At 38.6% G+C, this 17,987-nt stretch overlaps 1 protein-coding gene across 1 annotated transcript in view; it reads left to right on the forward strand.

Moving 5' to 3' along the window:
* Positions 1-17,987, forward strand: part of cep192 (centrosomal protein 192) — a 71,730-nt gene that overhangs the window by 35,988 nt on the left and 17,755 nt on the right. The window contains exons 25-43 of the mRNA XM_078253818.1: positions 19-167; positions 401-631; positions 2,870-2,995; positions 4,608-4,748; positions 5,842-5,905; positions 8,215-8,354; positions 9,069-9,161; positions 9,433-9,551; positions 10,247-10,444; positions 10,889-10,979; positions 13,384-13,563; positions 13,806-14,066; positions 15,207-15,328; positions 15,825-15,934; positions 16,294-16,459; positions 16,752-16,842; positions 17,013-17,091; positions 17,276-17,399; positions 17,772-17,877. Of these exons, the coding sequence (XP_078109944.1) occupies positions 19-167; positions 401-631; positions 2,870-2,995; positions 4,608-4,748; positions 5,842-5,905; positions 8,215-8,354; positions 9,069-9,161; positions 9,433-9,551; positions 10,247-10,444; positions 10,889-10,979; positions 13,384-13,563; positions 13,806-14,066; positions 15,207-15,328; positions 15,825-15,934; positions 16,294-16,459; positions 16,752-16,842; positions 17,013-17,091; positions 17,276-17,399; positions 17,772-17,877 (2,591 nt within the window). The remainder of the gene's footprint in view (positions 1-18; positions 168-400; positions 632-2,869; positions 2,996-4,607; positions 4,749-5,841; positions 5,906-8,214; positions 8,355-9,068; positions 9,162-9,432; positions 9,552-10,246; positions 10,445-10,888; positions 10,980-13,383; positions 13,564-13,805; positions 14,067-15,206; positions 15,329-15,824; positions 15,935-16,293; positions 16,460-16,751; positions 16,843-17,012; positions 17,092-17,275; positions 17,400-17,771; positions 17,878-17,987) is intronic.

Below are 17,987 nucleotides of genomic sequence, written 5' to 3' on the forward strand. Positions count from 1 at the left end.
TGTCACTGTCCTCTTCAGGCCAAGTGGTGGTACCAGAAGAACTGCGGTTCCCTCACAACTGCTGTGTAGGCATTGCTTCACAGACCTCCCTCAGCCTCTTCAACCCCTCTGAGAGATGGCAGCAAGTGTCAATCACTGTAACTAACCTGGCCATTGATGGAGAAAAGGTAAACAGAAAGCACAGAATGGTGACTAATTATATACAGTGTCAAAATGGATATGCTAAGAGTATCTTCAAAATTGTGTATAAAACCCCTAAAATTTCAGAAAGGGCAGCTCGTAATTAGTTGCCTAAAAACTTTGAGATAACCAATCAGTTATTATGAAATCTGTCTAAACCAGCTGACAGTACTCATTTCATTATCAATGTTTCTTCTGTCTTTGATGCCAATCCCTACAGGTGGATAGCATGCTCTACCAGTGGCTTATAGTGAAGAACAAGACGATCATTGCCCCCAAGAGTACAGAGGAGCAGAAGGTGTTGTTCATCCCTCCACAGGCTGGTGTCTACCAGTGTATCTTCAGTGTTTGCTCCTGGCCTGCATCCGCAGAGACAGAGGTTGCTGCAGGGGCCAACATCTTTGCTAAAAGGGTGGTGCTGGTTGCCATAGCAGAGAATCCTGCACTAGAGGTGAGGGCCTACAGTGCAAAGATCACACTCTTAACCCAAAATAACCAGGGGCCTCATGTATAAACGTTGCGTACGCACGAAAAGCTTGTGTATGCTGGTTCTCACTAGTGATAGACCGATTTTATCGGCTGGCCGATACGCGGCTACTGCGTTCGCCAATTAGTTTTTTCCTGCCATTATTACAGACAGGCATCCACAGGCAGCTCCGTGTTGCTGGAGACCATGCACTGCCCCGCCCCCACTAGCAGAATGCTGGTGCTGGAAGCCTGCCAGGCTTCCAGCACCATGGTCGTCTTAAATTACAAATCAAGCACTTTATTTCAATGGCTACTTTTCAGGTTTGTTTTCTTAAATTATTGAAATGTGTTGACAAAGGACATTTTGTGATGACCTGATTATATCTGTCTTATAATATGTCAGCAAGCATTGCATCATTAAGGCTGTGTTGTAGATGTTGACCCTTGTACAGTTAACTATATGCAGTGCACCCATCCATATGATGCACATTGCACACATCATTTGGGTGATATGAATGTAAGATGATTGCAGAAGTGACACTGATGTGTGTTTCTGTTTATTTTTAAAGAAATGGCAGAGCAGATTCCGAAAACTAATCCAGTGTGGCAGGGTTTACATTTTTATGATGTAAATTGGGGGAGCAAAAGCAGTATCGGCTCCAAATATCGGCTCAAGAAAATCGGCAGCCCGTATCGGTCATCGGCTAAAGCTGATGGGGGAAAAAATAAATAAATAATAAAATCGGTATCGGCACTAAAAAAATCCATATCGGTCGATCCCTACTTCTCACACACACGGTGTGATGTATAAAAATTAACTTGACGTGAGAATGTGTCCGCAAAGTCTTGTCTGGCTCTGTAACGTGGCAAATTATAACTGAAACGTGCCGAAAGCTCACCAAATATTACAAAATGAAACATCTACTTCAGTTACTGTCATACGTCTGACGTCGACTACTGAAAAAAACATAATTCAGTGTTTCCCACAGGTTGAAAATTATGTGGTGGTGGGTGATGGCTGGGGTCAGTAATAAACTAGTCAAACGAAGGTTAAAACTGATTACTTAACATTATCAGATAATTTAGAAAGAACTATTTACATATTAAAGAAATTAGACAAAAAGATGATACAGATAAAAATATTGCGACTCTATCCTGCATCTGACACAATTTCAGGGTAGTTATTAAGGCTGGAGGAGAATATGCGCTATGCCCCAATGTTGTTGAATATAGTGATATTACTTGTGATGAATTAACAGATATTAAAATGTAGCCTACTCAGTTCTGCATTTCTGCTGCTTTCAGTATTTTGCTAAAATACAACAAATTGCCCGTTAAATTTTAAACAAATAACAAAGTGTAGCCATGATGTGCTTTGTCAATTAAATCCGTTTTTATTTTTTTTGCCAAATGTTAACAGTTCAGCAGATAAAATACCTCTAATACTATGATCCATACAGAAAGTTACGTGTTATTATTAATCTCAACACTGTTCCCTCCTAACTCCTGTTAAATCATATAAGACTAAGGCTATCTAAAGTTAATTCTTGTTCATTTTGATGGTTAGATCATTGTTTGTTTTTTGAAGTGTAACGTTATTAATAGTGGGCAAACTCATGTGATGCGTAATTGATCCTGTGCATGATGTGTATGTAAGTAAAAAAGTTGTATGAATGAACCCAACTGTTTAGTAACTAGTGTGGCGCCGCCACTCTTTTCTTGATTTCCACTTCAACAGTAGACCTTTTTTTTTTTTCTGCCATGGTTCAGGTGCAATGCACTGCCCTGTCATCATGTGCCACTCTGCAGATTTTCTTTTATTGCTTATCCCAGATGACATACCTACAAATAGAAAATTTTTTGTATAAAGGAAAAGTGCGCAGGTACGCCCGGTTTTATAAATGGGAATATTTCTATGCGTGCGTACTTTTCAAGTTTTCGGTGTATGCCATCTTCTGGTATGAAAGCTGCGCAGTCTTTAATATATGAGACTCCTGATCCATAAGAAATAAGGCAAATTAAAATACTTGGGTTGATATTCATGTACCGACATGTTGTTGTTGTTTGGTTTTTTGTTTTTTTTAGTTGTTTTTTTTAACCTTTATTTATCCAGGTAAGTCGATTTGAGAAAATATTCTCATTTGCAATTATTGCAGTTATAGATAATGGATGAAGTATAAAAGTACTTAAGACAGGATCTTAAATTAATTTTGATTCTCAGGTTGAAGTAAGCAAATCTGGCTGTCTGGATTTTGGAGACCTTCCAGGAGGCAGTGCCAAATCCCTTCCTCTTAACCTGATCAACAGGACTCATGCTACAGTTCCCATCCGTCTGATTATCAGCGCAGTGAGTCATCAGTACATTTCTACATATTCTTAGACCAATTTTAAACACACATACTGTATGCTGATCCACAACAGTTATACAGTGATGCACAATGAATCCAATATTAATCGCAATCACTGTTTTGGCTTTCCACAATTAAATGAACATGATCGATAGCAATATTGATGTTTAAAAAAAATGCGTTCTACACTAATAGAAACTTCCGCGGCATATCAAATCAAGCCAGGGTTTTCGCCAGTGTATTGCTTGTTGGGCCTAAGTTGACTCCCTGTCGGTGTTAATGCTGTAGTGCATATAGTTTGTCTCCCCCATGAGGAATTCTAAGTAATGACAGCAAAACTGTCGGCTCATGATACAAGTGATGATCGCGCACCACCCCCAGCTCAATGGTGTTTTAAGCCTCAAATGTCGACTTCAAGGCTCATAACCCTACCCCTAACCATTGCCTAATCTTGGGGCCTTCCAGGCAGCGTTAAGATTAGGCAATGGTTGGACAACGTTGGGGGCTTAAAACACCAAACGCCCCACCCCACCTCCACGAAGTTGCATTTTTAAGGGGTGTTTTTAAACTTAAATGGGTTAAACAAGTAGTGAACTCCTACTCCTAGTGCACACACAGGCTGTGTGCAGAGCGGAGAGCTGCTTCTCTGCGTGTGTGAGAGAGAAATTGACGGTGTGTGGCTGTCAGTCAGCTTTAACTTTATATATTAACTAGGGCTGTCAAATGATTATTTTTTTCTTAATCACGATTAATAACTGAATTTCTATAGTTAATCGTGATTAATCACACGTTTTATCACATGATTAAAATTCTATTATTTTGCATTTCAGAACAGTTTAAGTACATATTAACAATGGAAAGCAATTCTTACCAGTGTATCTTGATTGGGAATCAAATGAATGCAACGAAAGTTACTTTATGAAGCTGACTTTAAGATTTGTATTTGGTTATTTATTTACTTATTTACTTTAAACCAAAATTTTTTTTGGGAAAATAAAAAGCAGCAGCTTGATGATAAGTAAAGGTGCAGCAAAGGGTCAAAATAGTAGCCTGTTAGGCACGACGCGAAGCCGAGTGAAGTGAAAAATAAATTAATAAATGGCAGCATTCGATTAATGCAATTTAAAAAAATAAATAAATAAAAAATAAAACATGTTATGCTCAGCCCTTAATCGCATCGCAATTAACGCGTTAATGCTGACAGCCCTAATATTAACTTATAATAGCTGTATTCTCATAAACATGAGACAAACCATTTGCTAATAAACCGCTGAAAAACACAGTTTGGCAAAGCTGTTAACACGTATGTTAATTACACTGGTTATGACATATTGTTTTGGCTGTGCTTTCAAATATGCTGCTGTTACCAGCCTCAGGTCTCGGGGAACCTGGGCCAGCAGCAAGACACACATTCTGTAGAGCAATGGAAAGAAGTTTTCCAAACACTGGATGCAATTGGTCCTAAATCCAGCATAAATCTGGTCTTTATGTTTCTTAACTTTGAGGGTGTTCTAGGAAGGTAATAAAACAACTTATCTTTGCTTTGCAAAGCAGCAAAAACATAGCAGTGAACATATATTAAATCATAACTGGTGGTTCTCATTTCTCCAGAACGCTTCAGCATGGAGATGCTTCACCTTTTCCAAGCACCCTGTTACCATTACATCTGAGGCAACACAGCAGGCTGGACACATGGCCCCAGTGTCCTCTCCCTCAGTGATGAATCACGTGATGCATGCCAGCTACGGAGAGGTTAGAATTGACAAAATGATTACAACCTTATTCAGCATCTCACTCACTGACTTATATTATTATTTAATGATGCATGTTTTTGTTTCATGTTTTCTGTAAAGCTTGCTAAGGTAATGGTGGTACAGTATTTACTAGTGCTGTCAAACGATTAAAATATTTAATCGCATTAATGCCAAACTCACAATTAATCACACATTTTTATATATTCTAAATGTCCCTTGATTTCTTTTTGTCTAATTATTTTTTTTCTCATTTTAATGCTCTTATCAACATGGAAAAGTGGATCGGCTTACCTTCGTCCTCCACAACGTTAAGGCCTACATGCAGTAGCCACCCATTTAGCTATGGCTGCAGTAAGTTCGTTCTTAGTTGTGGTTCTCTTAATACATCCATGATGTGCTTCTGTCTGAAGTCATCCATTGTCGCCTGGCTTTGACGAGGGGGCGGAGAATTCGCATCAGCTGTGTGCTTGGTCATCAAGTGGTATTTCAGACTGGATGTGCTGCGATGAGAGCTCAGTTCACAACGACAAAACACACAGATCACTTTGGTCTTGTCAATGGAACCATTTGGCAACTTTTTAAAAGTAAACTTTCCATTCAGAATCTTATTGGCATCCATTCCGGTGTCTCGCACTCGCCATCCACTCCAAACGTAACGTTAGCCTACTACTCTTTGGCCGGCTTGCAAGCCCAAACAAGTGTATGCGGTGTGTCTGTTGTTTTGTTTCCGGTCTAGCTAGATCCGCTGTGGTGTTGTAGTTTTTCTAACGTAACTAGTTGTTGCAACAGCATGTGAGAAAAAACTACGTTTGCTAGGCCAAAAAGAACGTTAATCTCGCGACTAAAAAAAATTGACGCCGTTAAAATGGGTTTGCGTTAACGCCGTTAATAGCGCGTTTAACTGACAGCACTAGTATTTACCTAAATTAATGTGTTTTTGAGTAATTTCTGAAAGAGACACAGAACATTAAGATATGGGTAACACAGTTTCAGTTCTGTTTTCAGTTCAGTTTCCAGTTCTCTATATCACTTGTTCAGCAGTGAAAATGGCCTCGCATGTCGCATGTTAACTTTACTTCATTTTTTTTCAGAATCCACAGGGCTTTATGGTCTGGGTTCACTTCAAGGCGCCTCACAAGTACACGGTTTCTTCAGGTAGTCAACCAGATTGAGTCTCAATCAATTTTTTGATTGATAACATTCCTTAAACCTATATGGTGAAAAATGTACCCTTTTTTTTGACCACTCAAGAATTTAAATGGTTAAAAAATGCCACATTAAGACACCAAGACCTTGAGGAACTCCATAGGCCGGATCATGATTCACAATCTTATTACAATTCTTTTTCATGTTGGTTTTTAAGACTATTTTGCAAGTAACTGAACAGTACTGCAAAACTAATTCCCCTATTTAAAAAATATAGCCATACAAGGTAACAAAATCACCACACCAAAATACTGTCTTTTCTTCAGAAGAAGCTTAATTAGACTGCCCCAGAGCCAGGACCATCTCTGATTAGGAAATCAGTACTTTTTTGGGTAATGACCAAATGTCGGTACTACAGAGGACCAAGACTATGTCGACTCTGCTTTTTTTTTTTTTTTTTAAAGTGCTCATATTATGCTTTTGTCTTTTCCCCTTTCCTTTATTGTGTTATATATCTTTTTGTGCATGTTATAGGTTTACAAAGAGGAAAAAGCCCAAAGTCCACCCCAAAGGGACTCACCATCTCCAACAGAAAACACTGTTCACAAACTGCTCCAAACAGCTCTATTGTAGTCCAGCCTTTACTTCAGAGACAAACATTATAATGCTCGCCTAGCTGCTAGCATGGCACGCCCTCATACTCTGCTTCTGACTGGCTAGTAGTCCTTACCTAGGTACTGTCAGGGCACGCCCTCATACTCTGCTTCTGACTGGTTAGTAGTCCTTACCTAGGTACTGTCAGGGCACGCCCTCATACTCTGCTTCTGACTGGCTAGTAGTCCTTACCTAGCTACTGAGCATGTGTGACTCCCAACAAAGATGGAACAGAAGTGTGATGCCTCACTCTGTATAATATGAGCACTTTAAAGTTACAGTGAGTCACGGCAATGCGGGTTAAGCTGTTGTTAAACTCCACGCAGACAGCATTCGCTGCAATATAATCAATATAATATTAATGGCGAGCCGAACGTGGTCGCGGTGCAGTTACATTTCCTCTGGGACAGGCAGGCACACCAGTGTTGACTGACGGATGGAGGATGTAAGGATTTATTTCTGTAGCAAATTTCAGCAACAATTACAAATGCTTTACATAAAACATTAAAGAGCAGTTAAAAAGAGAGAGAGAAAATAAAGACAGGCTAAAAAAGAATAAGATACAAGAACAAAAGTTACAGTGCAGTGTGAGGAAATTAATAATTATTTGACCTATTGGTTGTACAGACAGGTTTGGGAGGGTAGAGGTAGATGTTTTATTTTGTGTGGTGTGTAAAATCTTAATAAATAAAATTGTCTAAGTAAATAGGTTTGGAATTATTTTTACAACTGAAATTATATTTTTCTTATTAAAGAGTGAAAGTACCGGGAAAAAGCTACCATTGGTTACCAGAACCGAATTTCGGTACTGGAAACGATGTGAACGGTACCAACCCTATCTCTGATGCTCCGTGTCACCGTCGTGTCCCACGCACACACGTTGTGTCTGATGCAGGCCTGAAATACTAGGTCATCACTCGTAAATTGTGTTTGTGCTTAAAGCTACATTGTGAAAGAATTTCTCCCATCGAGCGGTGAAATTGTATATGACAACCATCTGAATATTACTTTCTAGCCCAGGCGCAACATGGCTGCCGCCATTTGAGCGACTCGCTCGTATGTATTCTGAATGATCCTAAGTGGCAGATTCTACGCTTACGAGAATACTTTGATTAGTTGGTGGAAGTAATTACACATGAATGAGCACACCTTTGCAAAAGAACAAAGTTTTTTTTTTTTTGTTGTTGTTAAGAATCCACTCAAAATTACACAATTGAGCTTTTAGGGAAAATACGAGAAAATTGGTGAATGTGGAAAGTTCTCCTAAATCACTTGTACAAGCCACTTAAGAACAAATCTGTTAGTATGAGTGGTTCTTGCGTGAGGCCCAATGTCTTTATCATCAATCCGTTTACTCAAAGCAGTACTTTCACTTACTGCCAAATTATTTGAAACTTGACAAGGTTGATTTATTAAACTTTCATTATGTAATGTTCAACTATTCTGCAAAAAGTGTGAATGGATGCATTGGGTGTCTTGGGGCAAACTGTGGGAAAGAGGATTAGCTTTGTTTTGTATCACCTGTAGATAGTTCAATCCAGTCAGCTATTGAGTACATAAGTTAACGGTTAATAAATGCTGTACAGTGCCACGTGTGGACAATTCATACAATAGGATGTGTGTCATGGCAAAATACCCTAACTCCTTGTGGTTGCGCTTTTCAGGAGAGCTTGGTCCGGCTGATGAGTACATTGCTCGGGTGGACATTGAAGTGGACTCTCCTGGTCCGAGTCATGTGATCAGGAGTATTCCTCTCCGTGCCAGGTCTGGAACTGCAAGGGTCCATGCTCCTAAAGACTTGCAGGTAGTAAAACTGCCATATGGCTTTTCTTCAGACTGATAGTGTTGCTCTGCACACCACTACATTGCAAATACAGTACTTATTATTATTATTATTATTATTATTATTATTATTATTACTACTAATACACATGTTATGCGTTGTCTTGTGACAAGTAAGTCTTCTTAGCAATGTGATAGACTTTCTGGTTTCTTGCATCGGCCAATCAAATTTAACTGAAAATCATTGTACCAGCACAATGTATATTTAAAGAAAATGGATAAAACAAAAAATTTGGTCTAAGAATAGCACACACAGCTACTATTATGATTATCAGTGGACAACTAAGCTAATCATATACTTCAGATTTCTGTACTACGAGCAGTGAGCCTCTAACAATTTCAGTATTAGTTTAACTTGACGATGAGACAGTCATCTTGTAATCCTGAAGGGATTTAGAACTCCCCATTCTTGCTACACTATACTGTCTGATGTTCCAAACTGCATTTAAAATGTATGTACAGTCTATCTGCTGATTTAAAATTATGTTTTGTTTCATATAATGTCAAAAGACTTTGAGAAATGAAATTGCTAGATTAATCATGAAAACATTCCACTGTTTTTGACAAAGTTTAACACAAAACAACCTTTTTGTCTATCAAGTTTCATTTCACGTTCAGCTTTTCTTGGCCTCTGAAGAGTTGGCAGTCAACTGCTGTTTGTGCTACTTTTGTCTAGACTGTAAGCCTGTCGGCTCCACTGGGTAAATCTAGTCAACAGACGCTGCCATTAAAGAATGCAGGAAACATTGACGTGCAGCTGAAACTCAAGGTGATTCTGGCCTTTACTTTTCTTATTAGAGCTGGGGTTTGGGTAAACTTCTGTGGCATTTTAGGTTCAGGGTGTGGTACATACAGTGGGGATTCCTTGATATTTTGCTCCCGTTTTTCTTGTTGTCTCGATTGTATCTCAGTTTTTCTCCATTTATTTCTTCCTCCCAACATTCAACCAGCTGTTCCTTTGCTGTGTCATCCATATGTTTGCCCTCTTTTTCTCACATTCATTTCCTCTCATTCTCTCTCTCTCTAATTCCTGTTTATAGAGCAGTGATGCTGAGGACAATTTCTCTGTGACACCTGATGAACTGTCCCTGAGAATGGGAGAGGAGCAAGGCATCGTGGTCTCCTTCAAAGCACAGGGCAGCAAAACCTTTCAAGAGAGGTATACAAAAATGTATTTCTTTTGCAGTAACAAAAAGTACAGAAGTGAAGAAAGAGAAACACAAGTTAACACCACAATGTTTTTCCTGGAGAAGTAACCTTGTTTCATTTTTTATAAGAGTGCATGTGTATGACAAAGGCAAGAGACTGCAAAGTATTGTTGTGACAGCAGTGCAGGGGGATGAAAGAAAACATAATCCCTCATGATTTTGCATCCTTGTACCCATAGACCAAATTAAACTGAAAGTGACACCAAAATAAAATTAAGTTAATTTACTTACATTTTACTTACTTGTTTTATTTACTGAGTTGAACAATATTTTTGTATAAATGAGGCATCCAATGCATACTACAATGTCATACCACTAACATACATAAACTAGCCCTGGTGTTAGGATAACATTAACCAGGTTACTGCAGCTCATTCAAACCTGTACTCTGTTCCGTTTCTGACCCAAATTATTTCCTATTTTTGTATGTAAATGTAGTTATTGTTTTGGCATTAAGTAATTTCCAATGCTGTTTTTTCCATAACAAATTTAACCAGACAAATACATTTGGATTTAATGCTCTTGGTATGCATGGATGAAGTGTTCAAAGCATCAGTCTTAGGTTGGGTTATATCCTTGAATAACCCAAATGTGACCTGTTCAGTTAAAATCTCCATTTACTAACTTGGTTGTTCTTGTGTTGCAGCCTTCTCACCATCTTGGTGCTGCCATCAGGTCCTCAGTATGAGGTAACCCTGAAAGGAGAAGTTGTCCCAGAGGACTCTGGGAAACCTGCCATTCCCTCTGCTGCTGTCTTTGGTCCTGGTGTTGCCAAAGATGTTCCACCAATTCTCTCTAATAAACAGTTCGTAGCCTGGGGAGGGGTCACTCTGGGACGAGCTGTGTAAGCCACTTTTCAGTTTTTCTATTGATTTCAATATAACTTGATTACAGGGAAAAAAAACTTTTTATAGGTATCAATTATTCATTTGAAAGTAATCGATGGCAAAACTCAAGGCCCAGTAGTCCTTTAGTATTCTATTAAGTTTGTATAATGCTATTCATGAGAAGGGACAGAGGGTGTCTACAGGGAGTGTTATTTCTCAGAAACTATTTCAACATAATTCACAATTTATTTAAACTCAGTGAAGGGAGTTAAGAATGTTAAATCCTGCATGAAATGGATGCATTATTTAAAGGTTTAACTGGATAAAGGTTTGACTTTGCTATTCTACTCAAATTAGGAAATGTAGATATTGACTCTCAAATCAAAGAGATCAAGTTTGACACAGAACTCCTGCACACTAATTCGTATCACATAACCAACAGCTGCCATTCTTTTTTTTAGCCAACAGAAGCTGGTTCTAAGGAACAACTCGCCCAATGCCACACAGCAGCTACGGTTGCTTATTCGTGGTCAAGACCAGGACTGTTTTCAGGTAGATTGTAATATTTTTACATTTGAAAACTGATTTAAACATCTCATCTCAATTCTTCCTTGTTCAGAGTAACCTCACATCCTGTTTCTGTGTTTTGACAACCTGCTAGGAATCACCTGCAAAGTTTTTCTTTTCCATAGTGTCTCTGTTAATCAGCTATCCACTGCAAGTGTTTGTGACCAAAGGGTTTTTTATTTAATCAGATTTTTCTTTGTACAACCAATTGGATCGCACAGATGCATGGAGTTAAAACCAGACAGAAAAAGGCCTAAGATGGGGCAGCCTCTAGCTCACCCAGTAAGAGTGTGCGGCGCAGGTTTGAATCCGACCTGCTGCCCTTTGCTGCGTATCATCCCCCGTCTCTCTCCCCCTTTCCTGTCTATCCACTGTCCCTATCTAATAAAGGGAAAAGCCCCAAAAAAAATCTTTAGAAAAAAAATATAAAATGATATGGCATTAAAGGAGTATTCCACCTATTTAGCATTACACTCCCATAACATTGTTGGACTCATGATAGACAAGATTCTGTTAAATATAGTTTTTTTTTAAAATATTTTATGCATTCTTACTTGTCCAAACCTAGGGTCTCATTCATAAAACGGCGCATAGATCCATACTAGGGCTGTACCTGACTCAGATTTTTGACAGCCAAATCGGACTTGGGTGTTCAATACGAATATTCGACAACGGATTGCCAGATTTTTTTAACCTGGTTTCCCGGGATGTTCAGGGTGACAAAAACATTATGAAAATGTAATAAAGTAAACAAGCCAAGTTAGCCCTTCAAGCTAATGCATGCTGACTACTGTAGCCGACGGTAACCAAGATGGCCAACACACTTTTATTAACTCTTAATATTGACATGGCAGCACATCACGCTACAGCTTAACGTCTTCTATTAAGCCCAACTTAAATTCACTCAGAGCATTTCACTAAGAAGCAATGTAGCCTCAAGCAGCGATAAGGAGTGGGCTACAGAGGTCTGCTTCCCTTCTTTTTTTCATTTTTAACCTTGTAGTCCTCAGCCCCAATCAATGCTGACTCAAGTGACATCACTTTGGACAATTTATCAGACTTAACACAGCTCTATTGGATCCACAAAAGGCTATATAGAGCTCCGCAAGACCTGTTAACAGACTTTGAGTTGTAAAATGGGTGGTTTTCCCCTTAAAGCTTTTGTGCGTAACTTTTTTTATGTTAATGAATGTCCGTTACTTTCAAGCCATTGCCAAATGAGTTGATACAAAGCTAATGAAGACTATCAGCTCCACACACACAATTTCTCAGTATGACCATGTTCAGAAAATGGTGTCTTCCGGTGACTTTCACGCGCAGAAAATCGAGTGAGGATAATCACCACGTCTGAAAAGTCCATGTTTTTTTTAATCCTCCGTGTCCTCCTTGGTTACAAGCAACTGCGTGGAGGAGGGGTGGGGGTGGTGCGCGATCACAGAAGACTTGTATCATGTGGATGCGCTGACAGTTTTGTTGTCGTTACTTAGAATTCCTCATGGGGGATACAGAAACTACGCACTATAGCTTTAAGGGTCCAATTTTGTAACCGGCCTCTGCCTGGCATACTCTGTGTAGGATGGCTAATGTAACCTGCCGGTCTTCATCAATATAATGGCATTAATCATGTAGCTAGCCGTTGTGAGCACCGTTCAGCAGTCGGTCATGAGAGCCACATACTTATCAGTAAAGAAGAGCAAAGTTTGAACTAGCAAGTTAATTAGCAGTTAAGAATTATATTGCATAGCCTATTTTTCTTTTACCATACAAAAAACTATTTTTTAACTAATAGTTGTTGGGAATAGGTAGGGTACAGATTCAATTATTGGCAAATTATCAAAGATGTTCTATCAATATTAATAAAGTTATGAACATACATATTTACCAAATTGACAAACAATCAAAACAGGGCATCACCCTGGAACCAGGGGCCAATACTTGAGTTGTGAAATAGTCTCATAGGTGGTGTTCCCTTTAAAATACAGATCTGAATTAATTTGATTAATTTATCTGGTATCTTTTAAAGGAACAAAAGGAAGAAGTGAATCCAAGCACAGACCTGTTTAACCAGCTTATTACAATAGATACACAAATAATCACAAACGCTATTTAAAGTATAGTAGAATTTATTTAACTTCAAAATTATCAATGGCCGATCAATAATTCTTCAATCATCAAAACCTATATATCTTTTACAAACTACAACCAAAAGCAACAAACAGACACGTAGTGTGGGGGGTGGGTGGGTGGAGTGACGAAACTGGGTGGTTGCTAGGCTATGCCCAAGATTACCCGTTAGCTCGTTCAAGCTAGGCTATGTGCTAGCCGGTTAGCTTATCTGTGAGTATATGGTTATATAGTTTAAGGTATATAAACTTTTTTTCTCCCTCAGCTTCAGAGTATGTTCAGTCCTGAAGAGCGTCTGACCCGGCATGGGGAGCTGTCCATTCGTCCCAGAGAGGACGTGACCATCCACCTGCTCTTTGCTCCCACCAGGGTGGCTTGCATGTTGGCCAAGCTGGAGATCAAACAGTCTGGAGTCCGGTCTTCACAGCCAGGGGTCAAATTCACTGTGAGGATGTGACCGTTTCGGTCCTGCTTTGTTCTCTGGCTTCTCCTCTGTAGTGATCTTACTTTGCATTTCTCTCACTTAACTTACTCCCCTCACTTTTTCACCACTAATGAGCTTGCATGCCTGCCTTGTACTTTCTCATCTTTTCCCTGCCTCATTTTCTTGTGTGTTTTGTTTTCTTATTTTTTTTCTAGAAAGACTGGGCTATAGTTTAATTTGGTTCTCATCTTTCCCATCGTCAGATTCCACTGTCTGGTTATGGTGGGACGAGCAACATAATCCTAGAGGACCAGAGAAAACAGGCAGATGGCTATGTGGCAACACTGACTGACATCGCTGTTAGTCGCGTCAGCAAAGTGTGTCTGTGCGTGAGGAACACTGGCTCCAGAGCAGCTTTCATCAAAGCTGTGGCCTTCTCTGATGTGCAGACACGATCAGTTATGGATTCCTCTGTCATCAGCCTCGCCCCGTCACAGTTTGTACTTAAGGAAAGGACACAAGAGGTAGGAGAGTTGATACAACTGAAATGAACCACACTCTAGTTCAGGGGGAAAAAAGTCTTCTAAAATATTTCTTCAAGTGCTACACAAGACACTAGAATTAATCATTATATTAATACAAAAGTATTACCAGCATTTCATGTGAATAAAAACTACCCTTGATTTAGTTGTATAGCTGTTATTGGTTAGCCTGACATCGGCAGACCAAATGCAAATTGGTAAACCTCCAAACTGTGATGATACATTGCTTTTTCAACGCGGTAAGAAAAAAAAATCCATGGGTTCATCTCAATATCCCTCCTCGACTTCTATATCCTCGATCACATGACCTACAAATTGATCGAGACCCGCCATATTGAAGGGTGTCCCAATTCCTTAAATGCGCTTAGTGGAGAGGGAATTGAGGATACATGAGTATGCTGAAGTTTTAACCACAATTAAAAGGTATCAGCTGGTGTAGGACCTAGAAATCTACTTGCTGCTGTTCTGGCCCGTAAAAGGTCATGAAATGTTTAAAGTGCTTACATTTTAGTAAAACATAGTTATGAGAAAAGCTGTAGGATGAATGGAAAGATCCCACTCTATAACAATCATTTAACTGTGTAAAATATAGCTTAAACATTACACAATAATGGTTTGAGTGATCATAATTCACAGTCCTTAATAGTGGTTTGTGGTGCATGTGTGGATCTATAGGACACTGAATGCCAAAAAATTCAATGTGAAAGAATATACAGTACGTATAAATAATAATAATAATAATAATAATAAATCTTCTTGTTGCATCTGTCATTCTTCCATGGAAGAAATTGAATTATAATGAAAAGACAAGAGCGTAGCGACAATTTACAATTACACACAACATCCAATAGAAAACAATAACACAATGACAGATCCTTTAAGTTCATAGTTGGTACTTTTCTTGGTTGGTAAAAAAATAAAATAATTTAAAAAAAAATATATATATATATATATATATATATATATATATATACACACACACACACATATACACACACACACACACATACACACACACACACACACACACACACACACACACACACCTTATTCGTATTGCTGACTGTCTTGCATATGCTGTAATATGACCTTGTTACTCATAATATTTGCGTGTGTTTTCAGGTGATCACTGTGTTAATGAAGTCCACCCAAAGGGAACAGGTCCTATGTCAGTCAGCCAATGCACTGCTGGCTACTGTCTGTCTGTTTTGTGGAGATGAGGTCTCCCGGCAGCAGTATAGAAGGTGAGATCTTCCAACGCTTAGTTTAGTCAATTGTATGCTATTAAAGTAGTATGTATAGGAATTACTAGTGGATAGCTAATAACTAAATCAGAACTGTCTGATAAATTTAGGTTTTTTTCTTTGTATTGTAGCAATGTCACTTTTTTCATCAAAGTACTGTACAGCAAATGTAAATTAACTAAATGCACTTGTTAACCAATTTTTAAATGCATACAGTAGGAACAATGGAGAGGAACTGAAACCAGAAAAAGACGTATTATCTATGGTCAGCTTTGTTATGCAATATATATATAAAGCAATATTTGTGTAATACGCCCGCCTACCGATTATGTGTACACTGGACTATAGATTCGAATAAGCATACATTCTTTCAGAATCTTTAAAAGTGCTGATAGTTTATAGATCTTATTCCAGATGGTTCTGCTATTGTGGGAAAGCTGTTTTGTCACTCCCCCCCCCCCTCCACCTACAGCATGTTTGTGTTTTGTCTCTTCAGATTGCTTCAGAGCAAACCAGAGGCTGTGCGGAAGGCTCTGTCTGAAAACAGTCTACTAAAAAACATCAACTTCAATGAGAAGTTCTTTGGAGAAGATAATGTTACAGAGAGTAAGATTGCATTATAATGCTTGTCAAAGAAGTGGTCTTCTCTTAAAAGATGCTGAGTCTAAAAATCTGTTCAAATTGATAGTGATTGAAAGTAATAATCTGTAATGGTTTTACATTTCAGTTTGCTACTCTAATGCTGATAATTGATAAATAGTGATTTGTACCTTGTAGTCAGTTCATCAAAGCTTCTATATCTGATGCTCTATACACTGAGGTAGCTCTTTGCAATAAAAAATGTTATATAAAGTTGTTATGAAGGTATAGAGAAAATACTAGAAATAACTGATTCAATTTAAAAACGTTGTTGGAATACATTTCTAAATTATTGGTGGCTCTAATTGTTTTTACCTTTTCTGTAGTCTACGACCTGCCCCAACGGCCCAATGAAGCTCACATTTTCTATGGAAACATGAGTAAGGTAGTGGTGTCGTTGCTGGGCAGTAACACAAAGAGCACAGGCTGTGAGCAGAGTGACCACACTGAGCTGCTGATGCCCTCTGCTAGACAAAGTTCAGAGACGGACAGGTACTGTCAGACTTATTTCTAACATACTGTAATACATTTTAACAGACTCAACACAAACGGGGGATACAAAAGTAAATTGACGTATTGTAATGCATTTCAGTTGTACATGAATCACGTTGATTTGAAAAATGTATGGGGAAATGCATGGTTTTAATGTGCATTCTACTTACACACTGATTTGGTAAAAGCAATACTGTCAGACTATAGATCTGTTCATTTTAATAGTGAACACATTTAAATGAAATGCATCTTGTGTACAACAATGTACAGTTTTGTTTTGTGTAATTCCCAGTGGTTTGGCAAATGGCAATGTGTCTCTGGATGTGCTGCCAGTAAAAGGTCCCCAAGGTCCAGCCCTGAGAGTGGCAGAGCCCTCCTTAAAGGTACCATAAGCCCCCTTTTAATGGATTTTAATGGTTTATTGTGATGAGTTAGTGTTGATTTATTTCGTGCTGTCTCTACTGGATGAGATGAAAATATTTGTTTCACTGCATTTGACATAAAAGAGTATTCATCTTTCAATGCAGAATGTCTCTTCCCCCCCCCCCCTTAGGCTTCAGAGTCATTACATAGACAGTCTGAGTCCTGGACCATCCATCCAGAACAACTTGTCCTTGCAGCTCCCACCATCAGTGAGTAGAATCAAGATTTTAAAAAGCATATTTTAAATTTTGTCACTTTAAGCTTTGAATTCCACTACGTATTTTGAATATGGTTAATGAAGCAATACCTCCAAACCATAAGTGAATGACTCTGCAATGGCATCTGATTAGTAGTCAGCAGCACACATTTGCTTATGCTGTTGTTGTTTTTTAGATGGTGCAGCCACCACTTGTCAGGTTCAGATCCGGAACAATACATCCAGGGAGCTGAGCTTTGAGTTGTCCTGGCCCGCTCACTGCCTCACCATCACCCCTCAGCATGGAGTTATCGAGGCTCAGTAAGAATAAGTTTGGTTGTTCAGTAAAATATATTGGCTATGGTAAAGTAATGGTTTTTGGGTTAGAATTAGACCCCTGCCTGATGTCTTTCTGTTTATCATTCTTGTTTTATTTGCATTTACCACACTGTGTAAGTGATTATACCATACACTAAATGTTGCTATCCTAATGGGGTCCTGTGTGTGTGTGTGTATGTATGTATGTATGTATGTGTATATATATATATATATATATATATATATATATATATATATATATATATATATATATATATATATATATATATATATATATATATATATATATATATATATATATATATAAAATTTTGATTGTTTCACTTGTGTCCTATTTCTTTATTGTTAATTAAGGTGCCACCTACAGATTTTGATCAGCCCCAACCCGTCACTAGCAACTAAATCTACCTTGCTGCCATGGAGTGGACAGATTTATGTCCAGTGTGACAGTCAACAGAAGGTATGGGACACTTAGAGTAAGACATACAGCTTTTCAAACCCCAAGGCAAGTCAATCATGAATCTTGTCTTGGGCAGTGATTAACACAAGATCAATCTGTGCATTGTGACT

This window comes from Sander vitreus, chromosome 6, assembly GCF_031162955.1.
Source record: "Sander vitreus isolate 19-12246 chromosome 6, sanVit1, whole genome shotgun sequence".
NCBI lineage: Eukaryota > Metazoa > Chordata > Actinopteri > Perciformes > Percidae > Sander > Sander vitreus.